Consider the following 16,144-nt stretch of genomic DNA (forward strand, 5'->3'; position numbering starts at 1 on the left):
AAATTCCCCAAATTAGTACCGCACATAGTACTTTAACATGTGAGTTGGTGCTACTGAAATAGCACTATCTTTAAAGACTGTCATTTTTATTACTTTTCATAACATTACTGCTGTTGATTCTTCCTAAAAATACCATGTTCTGGAAGTATGCAAATTATTGCAGATCTTAACTTTTAATAAGCAGCAAGTTTATGAGTGCCTCACAAAGAAAAGCATAGTGCACCCTAAAGTTAATGCATGGGAAGGAAGTACAGCATTCTGCGTAGGATTATGATATGATTTTGTAAATTGTGACATTATTTTGTGAATGGAACAATACTGTGGAATTAATCTTTTAATGGAAAAAAAATAATCTATTCCATACTGATTTAGTTTATACTAGTGTGATCTAAAGTTGTCTGTTAGATCACACAAGTACAGTGTGATCACACCAGTATAGTTAGATCTCACAAGATGAGAAGCTGCCGGAGACCATGGCCAAGTGAAGTTGGGGATCAGCGGTAATGCAGAAACCTCTGTGAGGAACACTGAAGTCACTGGGTGCTTTCAGTGGTTCCACAGGCAAAGCCGCACACCTAAATATGAGCAAACGCTACAAAACTGTTCTTATTAGTTGTCCTGAGCTTTAGCTCAGGAGATTTGCTCCGATACCAGGCAAGCTCCGCAACAGGCTCCATCGCTGGCAGGGCAGAGGGGTGCGCTCCGCCCGGGCTCAGCCCCGCATCCACAGGCGACGGCCCGGCCTCCCGCCGCCCCGGAGGGCAGCGCCCGGGCACAGGGGCAGGGCAGGAGCGCCTGCCCGAGTGCCGCGGGGACCGAGCGCTGCTCGGGCCGGGGCGGACACAGCGCGATGGCGCGGAAGGGCCGCCCGCGGGGATGCAGCGCTCCGGCCGCCCCGCGTCCCCATGGCGACGGGACGCGCCGGCGGGCAGCCCTCGCCGGGGCCTGCCTGCCCTGCGGACCCGCAAGGCTCGGCCCGGCCCAGCCCGGCTCGGTTCGGCCCGTCCCAGTTCTGCTAGCAGCTGGGGGCGGCAGGGGAACGCGGTACCTGCGTGCGCTCAGCCGCCTCCGGAGCCCACCCGGCCGCGGGGAGGAGCCGGCCCCGCTCCGCACCCCGCCGGAGGAGTGGCGTTTGCAGCGCCCTTCGGGAGGGGCAGGAGCTTTATTTACCTGGCACAAACCGCCCCTCCCTCCCACGGACACGGAATTGGGGTTTGCGTGGTCAGTGGTAGGAGCGGGGTGGTCCGAAAGGAAAGCTCGACCGGCTCAAGGTCTTGAATCCTTGGTGGAAACTCACGTACCAGCCTACGTGCAATAGAGGAGGTGAGGTATGAACTGGCTCTACACCAGAACTACAGACTTCCTAAAGCTTCCATTGAGTATTATTCCTAATATTATTTATTACATAGTCTGGGACCACTTCCCCATGAGAACTCTGCCAAGAGCATTTGTGCTCTCCCTTGCCACATTTTTATTGTAAAATGTCTATTTATTAGCCAGTAACCAGAACAGAGCTCAAACTTGACATTGCCCATAGCACTCTCTGCAGCAAAAGCGTGTCTCCTATCAAAGTTGGAAAATTTGTCCTTGTTCATGAATACATTTGCTTCCTTTCACAAATGTAGTGGCATATAAAAAAAACTCCTTTCATTGAATCAAGGCAGAAGTTCAGTCTCAAAGAATTTTCAGGGTACTAATAATGGCACGAACTAAAGCTCAACTTTTTATCATAGCTAAATGTTTCCCATAATATGCCCTTCAAAGATGATTTACACATACATATGTATTGGGTTTGTGAGGCAGGGTTTTGGTAGTAGAGAGGAGCGACAGGGGTGGCATCTGCCAGAAGTTTCCCATGTTTGACAGAGTCAGTGCCAGCCAGCTCTCAGACAGACCCACCCAGCTGGGTCCCCATCCATGCCCTGCCCTCTCCCCTCCTCTGATCTCTTACCAGAGACCACCATCACTGATGGGCTCAGCCTTGACCACTGAAGTGAAACTGAGTCCAAGAAGGGAAAGTAGGAGAAAGTTCTAAGGTTTGGGCTTATGTTTCATTACTCTGCTCTGATTTGGTTGGTAATAAATCCATTTCCTCAAGTCAAGTCCATTTTGCCTGTGACAAGAACTGGTGAGTGATCTCTCCCTGGGCTTCTCTTGACCCATGAGCCTTTCATTAAATTTTCTCTCTCCTGTTCAGCTGAGCAGGGGATTAAAAGAGAGGCTTTGGTGGCCCCTGATATCCACCCAGCATCAGCTCCCCACCCCAATACTGCACTTCATTACCTACTCAGGAAAAACACCTTTACACCTTCTCAAGAGTGCTACATCATCTCCTTGAAATATGACAAGAGGACAACTTGAACAATGCTATAATTTGACTGAACATTTCTGCAAAGCTATTACCAACTCCAAACATATTTCATACATGGAGTCATTTAGCTAACTGCAAGTGTTCTTTCTAAAAAAGTTTCTTGTGCATTTTCCAGCCTCAGTTTTGTGATACAGAAAACTTGCCCACTCAGATTTTTTTGATTGAAATTATTTAATGATTAACTAGTTATTAACAACAACTTGGATACCAGCACACCTAACTTCACTCATTGCAGGTGAATTCAGGTTTTCAGTCACTCTGTTTCAATACCATTTGCAGTTCTGACACCCAGTCTGGGTCATCTTCCTCAAAGTCCCTAAAAACAGATTTCAAAAAAATGTTATTTTGAAAAGCAAAATGCAACTTTATAAATCTTGAATTGTTTTTTTCCCCAAAAGAAATTACCTTGTAATTACAATAAATTATGTTAAAAATATTAGCACAAGAGACTTACTTCCTGCCCCATTGTGATTAAAAAACCAAAATGGTTCTTTTATGATCCTCTATGGAATTTACACAAGTAAGTTTCATCAAAAGCAAAGGCAAATTAATGTATTAAGAGACTGCAAATGTGTTGATAATTGACAGCCTGCAGCTGAACTGCAGCAATACAGGCCTAGGTAGTCATCTCTAGGTGCCAAAAAATAAACAGTGACACAAACTGAGATTCTGAAAGTCTGAGAACCACCCCCAAAACATACACACATCCAAAAATCACAACATTTTTGTTTATACATTGTAAGATATCAAATGCTACTAAATTTCAATTTCATTATGTAAGAGAGGGATTAATTTAGATGCTGAGAAAAATACTATTTTTTTCAGGGGAATGTTGTTATGGAAAAATCTCTTTGAGGAACCAAAGAAAACATAAATCCAAGGACATCGCTTGGACTTACGTGTCATCTTCATCAGATCTAGGTTCAAGTCTCTCAGAATCTATGACAACGACTTCATGTTCACCATCTACTTCATCAGATGCCTTGCTTTCATCAGAAAGTGGACCTCTTAATATGTTTTCAGAAGCTTTGAAAATAAAAAAATTGAAATGTCATCAAAATATTTTAATTTTTAAAGTAAAACTATTAAGAATATAAATACAAAATAGTCTAATTCATCCCCAGTTTGTAGCAGATTCCAGGACAAGTTGTTACCTATTTTATGTGGGAGGATAAACTAGTAAGGCAACTGAAGTGCAGAACAAGCATTTGTGACTGTGCAGATCTGTAGACTGCAGCTGTCTTCAGCTGACCATCCTGCCCTCAAAGCAGGGCACCAGTGCCTCAGTGAGGGGGGATTTACCTGATGGGGCTACAGTGCATTTCCTGCATCTCCCTAACACACACACCACACAGCTCAGCAGGAGGGAGCACAGAGCAGGCGTCTGTGCTTTGTCATGACCTCATTCAGCTGTTGAGCTGCAACTGAAAGTCCATCATGAAGAGCTGCAGTGAAGATGTACAGTCACTCATGAATTCCAAACCTGGCTTTTTTAAGTCCATGTTTCATTTGGTAAACTTAAAAAAACCCCAAAACTAGCCTGTTGTGATATGAACCCAAGTGAACGATCTGTATACAGAGAAGCTATGTATGGGGAAAAAAGAAAAAAGGAAAAATTTTTTATTAATAAACCTGTTTGCAAAAATGTTTGCCCAGAAAATGGAGATTTACCTGGTGTATAAATTGTGTATGTTTTAAATGCTAAGCTGACATCTGCATTGCTGAGCATGTCCATCAGGGTCTGAGGGGGTTCCTTGTTCCACTGCTTCCGTGGCCTATTTTCACTGTAGTTTATAACACCACCACCTGGGTATAAAATCATTCTTAAATGCTATTTACAGAAAATTGCATAGCAGTGTGGATTACATTCAAGGTCACATTCAAGAGAGAAATGAGAAACAGGAAGAAAAGGAAGAGTCTAGATAACTCCATCTGTCACACCACTGTCGTCTCAACAAACTTAGGAAACAGTGGAACCTCCTTGTGGCCAGGGGGCCCACAGGAACTGGCTGAGGGGTGTGAGGAGGCAATGTCTCAGCAAACTCACATTGTGGCTCTGTAAGCCTCAAAATGAAGCCTGAGGCTGTTTCTGTGCCTTTTAATAGCAGAACACTTAAATACATGCATTCCTCTGTCCACTCTCCTTGCCCTGTGCACAACTATCATGTAACATTCCTACCACAGCTTGGGAATTTTCTGGCTACTCATATCTTGATTATTTATTTCCACAGCATTTATTCACATTTACCTAGAACACATATCCAGAATCACATTAAATAATCATAACAATTGAAGGACATTTTAAAGTTGAAACCTTTCCCAGAAGAAACCTCATGATAAGTGTTTTAATCAAAAGAAAGAAAAGGCTCTGCCTCCCATCTGAGGCACATCACAGACAGTTCTTGTCACTGGCCTTAACCTGTATGTTAAATCACAACAAAAGTAGAGGTGTAGATGTTTTATGCTCCCAATAGTATGCTGTACTTGAAAGACAGGTGGTTGCATTCTGCACCAAATTAATTCCTCACTGCTACCTCCACAAATGGTGTATTAAAAGAATATTTTCTTAGAGATTATTATAATTTTAGGGTTGCTATTGTTATCTGTCAGTTTCATCACTCTTTGCAATCTTCCTGTCACACAAAAACACAAAGAAATTCTCTTCAGCACAGTGAACTTTTTGAGTGTTCGTTAATGAAGTATTTTTAAATTATTTTACCATAATTTTAAACATGCCATGTAAAGTTTTGGCTTTAAAAATCTGTAAAGAATCACTGACATTGCTTGAATTAAAAGCACCTTTAGTTAAATCTTACTTTCAGTCTCTTCAGGTGTAAAACTGGAAGAAAGCAAGGACGCATTTTCCAGGACATCCAGCACAGTATTGGATATCCTCTTTTCCCATTGCCTCCTGTGGGTGTGTGACAGATCAGTACTTCCTGGGAAGACAGCAGAAGCTGATATTGTAATGGTAACAAAAAACCCCCATGATAACCAACATCTAACTTGATTCCATGTCCAGAATGCCCTGTCCAGGCAAAGAAGAACTAAGAATCACTTAAGTAGCAGTGATGTTTGATTCTGTGGGTGCAAATCTCAACTATAAAGTGTTCCCTGTACATTTACTCTATTCCAAATGTTTTCAAACAGTCATTTTTTATTACTTTGACAAGAGAATTTTAATTTTTTTTTTTGTCTCAGGTGAGCAGTATGAATTAATGTACTTGCAGAAGTTACTGATGGTGGTGTAGTTTTCTTGTCTTGAGTTACCTGAGACTAGTTTGAGCCACCTATTTAAATGGCTGTATCACTGACATGTAGATACCAGTACACAGAAGGAAGTGCATCAGCCCTAAAACTGTAAAACTTACCTTCTTGGTAAGATCTCCTTTGTTCCCTTGTGGCTTCACTGAAACCCTCAGCATTTTTCTTTTCTAAGGGGCTATGCTTGCTACTTTCATTTTTCCTTCGCTTTAAAAGAATAAAGTCTTCATTAATTATTATCCTTGTTGCCAAGAAAGACAAAGCAGTCATATTAACATGGCATTAATTATTTCAGTTTTGTTATAAAATACCTGGCCTAAAGATTAGAAGATTTGAAAACTAAACCATCATTTTGAAGCCAACTGCAATCGCACCCTACCTATTATTGCACTGCATTTCACCCTGAGTGCTCATGACAGACAACCTCAGTTTCTGAAGCTAAGCACACATAGTTATCTGATTTTATATAATTTCTCTTTGGTTTTTTTTTCACATTTAAGAACACAAGCAATATAAATTATTTACATTCTCAGTGAAAACAAGATGCACCCAAATATTAAACTTCTCAGATTGACAAGTCTGTGAAAAGAAAATAAAATATGCCCCAGGGCGACATGCTTTTTAAAAATATACTGAATATGGCTGAGTCAGACTATGGTAAGGTACCCAGAGGGGACATCTTGGCCACCTGTCACTTAATTCTCCTCTCCTGAAATCTCATATGGGCCCTAAAAACTGGTGAGAACTATGTCCAGACTAGACTGTTTCCACAGCAGCCAGTTCTAAATGTGTCCCAAAAGAAAAAAAAAAAAAAAAGTATAGTCTTTTGTAGTATCAAAAAAAAAAAATTAGAAAGACAAGACAAGTTTTTTTTTTGGTTGGGATTTGTTTTGACAGGGTTATAAAAAAATCCACTTTGGAATTAAACTAAACATGGGAAGAATGAAAAAGTTAGCATGGTGGGAAACACACAGGAAAACTGCAATTTGAATACTAATAGGCTGATTTATGGTTTAGCTTAGGAATAATTTTCATTAGAAACTTTTCTATAATACAGAATATTCTAAATTACTAAAATAGAAACGTTATATTTATATTTGAATACTTACTCTATTTTCTGTCTTATTGTTTGAGCTTCTACCAGCCATGACACTACCTGACACATTAACAAACAGATCCAAGAGTTAACAACTTTAGCAAACATCTGTAGTAAGGTGGTATTCTAGAGGTAGGACAGCAATGCCACTGAACCAAGCAATGACAGTTATGTGACAGCTTCTACACACTTCTGACAACACAGCTCATTCTCAACAGTCCTGCTACTATTCTGTTTCAAATGGGCACTAATTGCGGTGTAGCTAAATTTATGCAGAAGAAAAAAGTCCAACATTCTCTCCTTAAAAATTAAATAATGAACATAACATGTTTCACCATATTCTGGGAAAGAAAGAACTTTTGTATTTAAAATAAATGCCACTGTTAAAAGCTTTGCTGATTCTAAAACTATAAAGTTTATTTCTAGCCCAAGTCTTAAGACTTAGAATACATATATTGCAGCTTTGCACTCCACTTATGTTGCAATATAATTTACACCCTTCAAGCATTTTTCTATGTAAGTTCAATAATACTAGATTTTGAAATAATTAAAAGTAGATTTGGACATTTAATGCTAATGTTTCATAGCTGTATTTAAGATCTTACATTTCCTACTCATTCTGTCATTCCTTACATCAACAAAAATGTTACTGACTTACCCTTTTGTTTTGCTGCATTGCCCTCAGGTTTCTTGGTTTCCTTTAATATCTGCTCAAACTCATTTGCAATCTGAAATGTGTATGAAGAGATGTAAGCACTGTTATCGTTTTAAGCTTCTTCAATTATTGCATATACTATTTGTTAAAAATAGACTCGCTATACAAGTGCACTGTTCCAGCTAACAATATCTAATTTTATCAGCATCAGGTCAACATCCAACTTTAATTTTCAAAAGAGATACTTTTAAAAACTCAGGTTTTCTGATAAGTCTTCAACTGTATGTATTTTAGAGTAGGACCTACACAACACTACATTTTATAGTTACACTCTAACAAACTAGAAATGAAAAGGATTTAGTATCTAAAATATAATAGTATTGCTGAAATCTAGAGACAAAGAATACACCATACCTCAGAAGGCAAACAATTTTTCACAAGTTTGGTTAGGCAGCCTCTTGCAAGAATAGTACTGGCTGATGGACGATTCTGGGGATTTCTCTTAAACATCTGTTTTATTAAGTAATGAAGCTCATAGGAATAGTGAGATGGAAGTGGATCATAGGTCCCTTTGCATATCTTAAGGATGAGATGTTTCCAGCTCTTGGCTTGAAACTGCATTAAAAATAAATTAGTATTAGAGTACACAGTTTAAGCATAAGGTAAAAAGTAGCTGACATAATTTAACTTCCACAACTGAAAAGCAGACAGGAATTACTCCTCTAAATTTATGATTGTTTGAATTTTATTTGTATAGAAATCAAATTCATCAATTCATATACTTGAGATCAGACTTGTACTGCAAGTGCGAAACAGTAAGCTCAGAAATATGAAGACTTTGATTAAAAAAAATTCATCAAAAGTAGCCTGTAAAAGCACAAACCTTCTCTTGCAAATCTAATGTCTGAGAACGTCTAGCTCCCATGCAGGAAGCTTCCTTGGATTACACCCCACTGGCTTGGCTGCAGGGTGCCAAGCACCCACGGAGTGTCACCTTTTTGTATCAACTCTGATAGATTATGCAAGAACATGACCATCACATCAAACCAGATACATAACTTTTCAACACTGCTAATAAGGGAAGAATACTCCCCTCTTTGGAAGCCCAGCTCTGAGCTCTGCCTCAATAGCCCTGACACTGCCAAAGACTTGCCACAGATCTACTTAGGCTAACACATCCCTATGCTCAGGCTCCCTTGTCACTAAATCACATCAGTGTAAGCTTCCACACTCTTGCACAGCTAGCACTTGCAGCTGTGGAGAACCTTTGCTGATACACAGGATGTGAACAATGCTCTCAGGCATATGTGCCATTCTGGGGCAGGTCCTCTGCAGTGTCAGGTGCTGGGATTTTTGATGGTCCTTCCCAACTCAGAATATTCTGTGGTTCTCTGATTTCAAGATACAGTATTAGCTCAATGAAAGGAAACTGCTGCTTATAAAAAACTAAGATAAAATGACCCTCAATTAGGATCTCATCTTCCTGCAAAACAAACATATCCCTATAAGGGTTCTTATTTTACCTACAAGTCTGCATAGAGAAGCCAGAGGATGTTAACACATAGGAAACACAGCAACAACACTGTAAGACAGTGTCCCAGAAATGACAGAAAGACTGAATAATTCATCAAGGTCCCTTCTGTTTCAAGAGAAGAGGAGAATGGTGCTTGGACAGTGATTTGTTTGATCTGAAGAATAAGCAAAGCTGCATCACTGATGCAAGGAATGCAAAATGCTTATTGCTTACTAGATTTTGCTGTACTAGCACACAATATATTTTTATTAGCAAAGATTTTGAGTGTCTTTGTCACTATGTCCTGGGACTATCCTGATCCTATAAAATGCAATGCTCTTGCAGCTGCAGGTATCTGGAAGCAGCCTGGCAGCTGCTCAATCCAATATGCCCAGATCACCTCAATGATATTGAGGAAAATTAACCAAGTAAAAAACCCTATTGTTTTCTAACAAATTTGAAAATAGAGTCTTCTACAGAAGGGTCCAGTAGGTCCTAAGAACTGCTGAAACAGAAGCATATAGTGGAGGAGGCATAGGAAGGGTGGAGCAATACTTCCCTCTTTTGGAAGCAGTAGCAAGCACTTCAGTCAACTCTATTGTACAGCTAACTGCTAATTAGGTTTCAAGGAATTCCAAAACTTTTCTCATGGCAATAAAGCTGTACTTACCGGGTGTTTTAGAGTGCACAGCTCATACAGAATACACCCCAGAGACCATATATCACTGTAGATATAGAGAGAGATGAAAAATTTTAAGCCACAAATTACAATTTAGTATCTTGCTTAAAAGCATGAGATTTAATCTGTGTACATAACTGAGCTGAATAAGCTAAAAATAAATTTAAGTAACCATAAAAGACAGCATGTGTTAAACCTCTCCTGTGGAAATGCTCTTCCTTATTTTATCTTACCCTGATGTAAAAGAAGATGACTGTCATACAGTGGTAGTTGGCTTTTTATTCCTAGGATGTCTCTCAAGTAACTCGCTCCAACAATATTTATCCTTTTGCACTTGAAAGCCTTTGTATTCTATGGCCCTTAACATCAAATGGCAGCCACATAATCCTGAGAGCTGGAATTCTGGCCCTGCCAAAAAGAATTCTCCTACTGAGAAAAAACCCCATCATTTTCCTCCAAAAGTGAGTACTGCCATATGGATATGAAGCAACTGAAGCCCTTCTTGCAAGAAGAGCAGGAAATAATTTCAACTGTAGAAGGTTTCTTACCTCCCCTGGAAAATCAATCAGAGCTCTTACATAAGGATCAGAATAACTGGGCTCTGTAAATCTAAATAATCCATTCTGTGCCATTATCCTTACATTATCAGGACTGCCATGAAGAGGTTAAAAATCATCCATCAGCCATCATCCAAACAACCAACCCCCAAAAAATAAGACCAGCAAAAATATGCCAACACATATTTATGTTTGTGGATATATACACACTTAAAACATACACACAAGTATGTATATATTTACTTTTTCAGAGGTCTGCATACTGTTTTTCAGACTTCTAGGACTAAAGAGACTATGCTCTCAGCTACCTAAGAAAAGAGGAATTTATGCACTATAATCTTAAAACAATTGTAATTACCTCTTTGTAAATTTTCTTCAGCTCAGTATCCTCTCTGTAACAAATATGGATAAGACACATAGCCAGATTGAGGCAGCAATAAAAAAACCCCATCCATCAGTAAGGCATTATCTGTGACCACTAAAAACACAAGTACCTTTTGTTGTTGTATGGCAGACTTTCCCATATTTCTGGAGGCACATAGTAAGGAGTTCCCACATAGGTGCAAGCGTATGACATTGGACTAGGAAACAACAAAGAGGAAATGCCAGGTGAGAAGTAATAACTTATGAACTCTGTACTGTTTGTCAATGGTAAAATAAAGCTTGACACCACTGAGATCAGCTGGGATATCCACATACTGTGCAAGAAGGCGTGCAGATCCAAAATCTCCCAACTTGACTTTTCCACTTTGAGTGAGGAAGACATTCTGCATTTCAAGAGCAAAGATTAACATACTTAAATATTCTTCTATGAATCATCTCTGCAGTTTGGAAATACAGAAAATACAGCAATACCCACTTCTGATATTTTGTCTTTGTATTTCTTTTTACTTGCTTCTCCTAATACTTCTACCAAAACAGAAAGGTTTTGTGGGCCTAAGGCCTCAGCATCAGTAGCAGAGGAAGAATCAGAACTTAGAACTGACTTAATCTCTATGCTATACTCAAACCAAGGGTCCACTTTCTTCTGAATTTCCCTCTTTCTGACAGGGAAGAGTGAAAAAAAAAAAAGTGAGGCAAGATATTTGCAAACTGCATAATCCATACACTTTATCATAGTTCTGTAGTTCTTTTAAGTTATATGCAGTGTCACAAGCAATTGGTGCTATCAGCAGTGTGGATATGAAGGATACCTCTTCATCCACAGTTTTACATCACCCCATGCTCTCAACAATTTCATTTACATTTTATTCTTAGGCCTTAATAAAAATCATAGAACTCAGCAGTCACAGGAAATTACAAAAGAGAGGATTTAATTTTTGCATGCAGGAGAGTTTATTAATGGCAACAAAACTTGCTCTGTTCACCTTAGATTTTATATCCCTGTGCAGCACACGTTTATCATGGATGTGCTTCACAGCCAGGCACATATGCACAAACCAGTGAAGGATCTGAAAAAGAGCAGCTAAGAGTTATAACACTCAATGCTCAATATAATGAATACTTTAGTAATAGATTAAAAAAATTATGAAAGCAAGAGCATATGCAGAACATTTGGGCATTAAAAGTAACTCCAGCATAACAGCCTCCAACCAGCATGAAAGATTGAGTTCTTTAAAACAGATTATATTTTAACATGGCAGAAGGAATGTTTATTATCTGTGTCCAAAAAGCTCTAATAATACATAGCAATAATGAAGCTGGGAATCACTACCTGGAGCTTTAGCTCATGGTCAATTTTTTAAACAAGTTAACCAAAGTTACATAGTAAATTGGCAAATAGATAAAAAACCCAAACCACCAAATAACAAACAAAACCAAAACTCACATGGAAATAATGTACTGTTTCTAGAAGGAAATTTGTTCCTTTCTAAGTACAAAAGAAAACTCTTAAAGGCCTTAGAAAATCTAAATATTCAATTAGTTGAGGTTTCTGCTCCTTTCATTTTAATGAAGGTGGTGCTCCTAACTGTAACAGGAAGTAGCTTCTATTCACTGCAATGTCCCTTTGAATCTTCTCCTAACTAATTTTATAGCTTCTCTGGCTTCTCTGGTAAAAGGAGTTAGCACAAACTGAATGGTTTAAACTAAATGGTTTAATTGCAACATAAAAAGCAGGCATTTATTCTCCTGGTTATCTTTATTTATCTTACCAGAGTGGTTTGTTCACTTTCCATTGGCAGTACTCTTAGTATGCTTTAAATTCTGCCTGAATTGTTGTGTAAAATTTCTACTTAATTGCATACAAACCTTACTGGTTTTCACACTATATGAACAATTTTCAGATACAAGTAGCAATTTCTTTTTCTATTCATTTCAGTCCAACTCTTGTCCTGATCTGATGGAAACTATAAAAGAAGTAATTCTCCAATTCTATGTGTAAGTGACTTTGTTTCATCAAGATGTTTGCAAATCTCTAATTTGGTTTATGCAGCATGCTTCAGTTTACATGGAAAAGGATTCCCAGCCCCCTTGGTTCAAAACAATGTCTTTTCTTACCATGTCTTCAGGGAACAAATTTCCTCCTTGGTGTTTAATCTTTTGCATTAGATCTCCATCATCACAATATTCCATCACTATATACAGATGTCCATCAGCTAAATTTTTAGTAATTTAAGAATAATTAGTATTTTCATTAGGGGGATATGTATTGATTTTTTACTGCATGTAATATTTTTTACTGGAAAGCTCCAATGACATGCTATGTGTTATGTTACAATAAACAGGTATTTTGTTTATAACACATAGTATAAACAAAAAAAGAAAGTAATCTCAACCCCTGAGGAGTATGCAACTTCAAACAAATGAAGGAATTTAAATTTTTTATACTTACTTTCAAATGATTCTTTAAAGGCAACGATATTTGGATGTTTCATTTTAGCCAAAAGAACAGCTTCCTTCCTAGAATTCTCTACACCAGATGAAGACTGAAAATATAAACACACTTACTATAAATTTTACACTAACAAATGTTCAAGTATACACATAAAGTGCCACACTTTCCAAAGAAAAATATTTTAAAGAATTGATCTGCAGTTATTTCAAGTCATTCAGAAAGTTTAAAAGCCCCATCTTTTTAATCTATGGTTTATTACTAGCTGAAGACTTCTTTGGGTTTTTTGGGCATGTGGTACTTTGTTGGTTTTTATAAATTGGAGGGAATCTTTTCCAATTTCAATTAATGACTTTTTCTATTTCAAATGTGCAGAACTATGTAATAAAGCAGCACACACTGACTTTGAAACAGCTGGTAGTCTGCATGAACTCAATATAAGGCCAAGTGCCCAGGGGATGCTGAGCTTTGGCCTCAGAAAGCCAGTGCCTCATATTTTGTGACTTTTAGCTTAGCTGAGTGCAGAGAATGTAACCCAAATAGCTGACTACCAGCAGTAATATGACACTAATTTCTTCATTAGACATTGAAGATGAAATTTGCATTTTAGTGAAATCGATGGCAATCGAGCCAAGGGCATCAGTGGGAACAGGGAACATTCTAAGCACCTTCATATCTACTACACTTCCCAACATCCCAATATCTAACCATATACTTCACTTAGTACCAACAACATCAGCTCAAGATGTAGTTATACAGTAACCATGCCACAAACCTGTCTAAACTCTCAGAAAAACTGTTCAGTGTTTTACAAATACACCCAGAATTACGATTTTTTGATTTGGTGGGTGGTGGGTGAGGTGATGTTTGTGTCACACTTACCATTGGAAGCCTTATTTCCTTCATTACATACTTTTGGTCACTGATTCTAGGATGAACTAGGAGAGCTCTGCCAAAGGATCCCTCTCCTAGTACTTTCAACACGTTGTATCCTTCCATTCTTTATAAATCCAGTTCCAACACTTCTTCATTCACAGGATTACCTTCTAAGCTTTGTCAGTACCTTAAAACTTTTAAAAATTTTCTCTTAATATAACCTGCACGAAAAAAGACCCAAACAAAATAACAAGAAGGGGTGATAAATGTGGGTACCTAACTGTCCAGCATTACCATGACACAACTTCCCTGCAATGTTACCTTGATTTTACTGAAGATGAGGCCTCCAGAAAGCAAAACTTGAAACATTATAGTACTATTTCTGCATTTTTTAATTTAAAATGCTCAATCTCTTTGAAAGTGTCAGTTATAGACTTACAACTTTGCATCTCCTTTTTGTTACCTGCGCTCCTGCAGGTGGTTTCATAACACTAAAGAAAACTCACAGGCATATTATTAGAAACAAGCTTAAAGCTTCCAGTGACAATTCTCACCTAAAACAGCATAAGCAAGATCAAACTGGTAAAAGTTATTGTGCAAAGATTTCAAGAACTGGAAGATATAGAATAAAATATTTTAGTTGCAAGGGACCTAAAATGGTCATCTACTGCAACTGCCTGACCACTCCAGGGGTGACCAAAAGTTGAACTAGCGTGACAGTGGCATCATGACAATGTTTCTTGAACACTAACAGGTTTAGGGCATTGACCACCTCTCTAAGAATTCTGTTCCAATGTTCAACAACCCTCTCAGTAAATAGATACATCCTTATGTCTGGTGTAAAACTTCCCTCGTGCACTTTTGTAATGTTCCCAGTTGTCCTGTCGCGATGTTTAGACTATACCAGGGGATCACAGAATCAATGAGGTTGGAAAAGACCTCTGAGATCGTTAAGTCCAGCCTACATCCCAACACCATGGCACTGAGCGCCACATCCAGTTAAACCCCTCCACGGATGGTGACTCTACCACATACCAGAGCAGCCATGCTAATGTCTAATCACTTCTTCTTCTTCTGTGAAGAGAATCCTCCTGATATCCAACCCGCAAGTCCCAGGGCACAGTGTGAGGCTGTGTCCTCTCCTCCAATACTGAGCTTAATCCCAGCCTTCCTGAGAGCTCTCTCAGCTGCTGAAACTCCCACATGATCCCCTTTCCTGCTAAAAACACATCTCCTCCAGGATGTCTCATGCAGAAGAGGGCTGTTAGCCTTTTTTGAAAACCCTGGCGCTTTTAAGTCATCCTCTGTGTACACACATGGTGTTCTAACGGGTTGATAAGCTCTTTGCTTCCTCCGGCTCCTTTACGCTGAAGAGGAGCAGCCCCAGCCCGCCCCAAGCCCCTCAAGGCCCGCTGGGGACTCACCTCAGCGGGCTGGGCCGAGACCTGCGGGAAGGCCTGGGCACACCGCCGCCGCTCGCCCCGGGCGGCCCGCGCCCTCCTGGGGCGGAGGCCGGGGAAGAAGGAGGGCGACGGCGTCGCCTCCGACGCCGGGGAAGGAGCGGGGCGGCGACGCTGGCTTCGAGGCCGGGGAAGGAGGAGGGCGGCGGCGCCGGCTCCGAGGCCGGGGAAGGAGCGGGGCGGCGATGCTGGCCCCGCCCGCCCCGCGGCGGGAGCGGCCCGACCCTGATGGGGGCCGTGGCGCTGCTGCTCCGCTAAGGGGCGCAGACATGGAAACATGGGAAATAGGGCAGTGTTGTGCTTTGACAGCCCACTCTCAAGAACAGACTAATAGCTTTAACCTTTAAACAAATAACAACTGTTGTATCGCACTAAATAGTTATTTGGTTGTTTTGAACTGGGTTCTGTACTATTGCGCAGAAGAGTATGTTTGTATCCTCATGGGATTCCCCTCTTGTAGCACACGGCCTTTCCCTTCCAAAGGCCCCCGTGCTGATGGTGTCCCAGGTTTACTCCTCCTCACCCCCTCCTCACCGGTATCCCATGGGCTATGGTCCCCGTCCTCCAGGTTTAAAAGTCTCCCACCATGAGGCATCTGGGCTCTTCCACCTAGGGGGGGTACCTGGATGATCTGGTGTCTCCTATCAAGGAGATTTAGGACTTTGCCCCACGTGGACAAGACCGCTTGTGTTTTGCCTTCTGTCCTATGTAAGACTGTGTGGGCTGGGGTCCATAGCTAGCCAGATTGGACCCACACAACCTGCCAGGTACAAATTCTTACAAACAAAACACAACTAATGCAATGACTTTAATAAGTATACCATAGTACAGACTAATACA

The 16,144-nt window shown here is 40.1% G+C and overlaps 1 protein-coding gene across 1 annotated transcript; it reads right to left on the bottom strand.

Moving 5' to 3' along the window:
- Positions 1-2,620: 2,620 nt before the first annotated feature.
- On the bottom strand, positions 2,621-15,314 carry NEK3 (NIMA related kinase 3; the record flags this gene model as incomplete). The annotated part of the gene is made up of 16 exons (XM_084200952.1): positions 15,269-15,314; positions 13,851-14,065; positions 12,969-13,062; positions 12,635-12,732; positions 11,503-11,586; positions 10,835-10,902; positions 10,630-10,716; positions 9,570-9,624; positions 7,801-8,001; positions 7,390-7,459; positions 6,745-6,791; positions 5,743-5,842; positions 5,188-5,310; positions 4,043-4,177; positions 3,271-3,397; positions 2,621-2,687 (listed from the first exon to the last, which is right to left on the bottom strand). The coding sequence occupies exons 2-16, from the start codon at positions 13,965-13,967 to the stop codon at positions 2,621-2,623; spliced, it is 1,473 nt and encodes a 490-aa protein (XP_084057078.1). The 5' UTR covers positions 13,968-14,065; positions 15,269-15,314.
- Positions 15,315-16,144: the final 830 nt, after the last annotated feature.

The sequence above is a fragment of the Fringilla coelebs genome, assembly GCF_963513975.1.
Source record: "Fringilla coelebs genome assembly, chromosome: 2".
Taxonomy (NCBI): domain Eukaryota; kingdom Metazoa; phylum Chordata; class Aves; order Passeriformes; family Fringillidae; genus Fringilla; species Fringilla coelebs.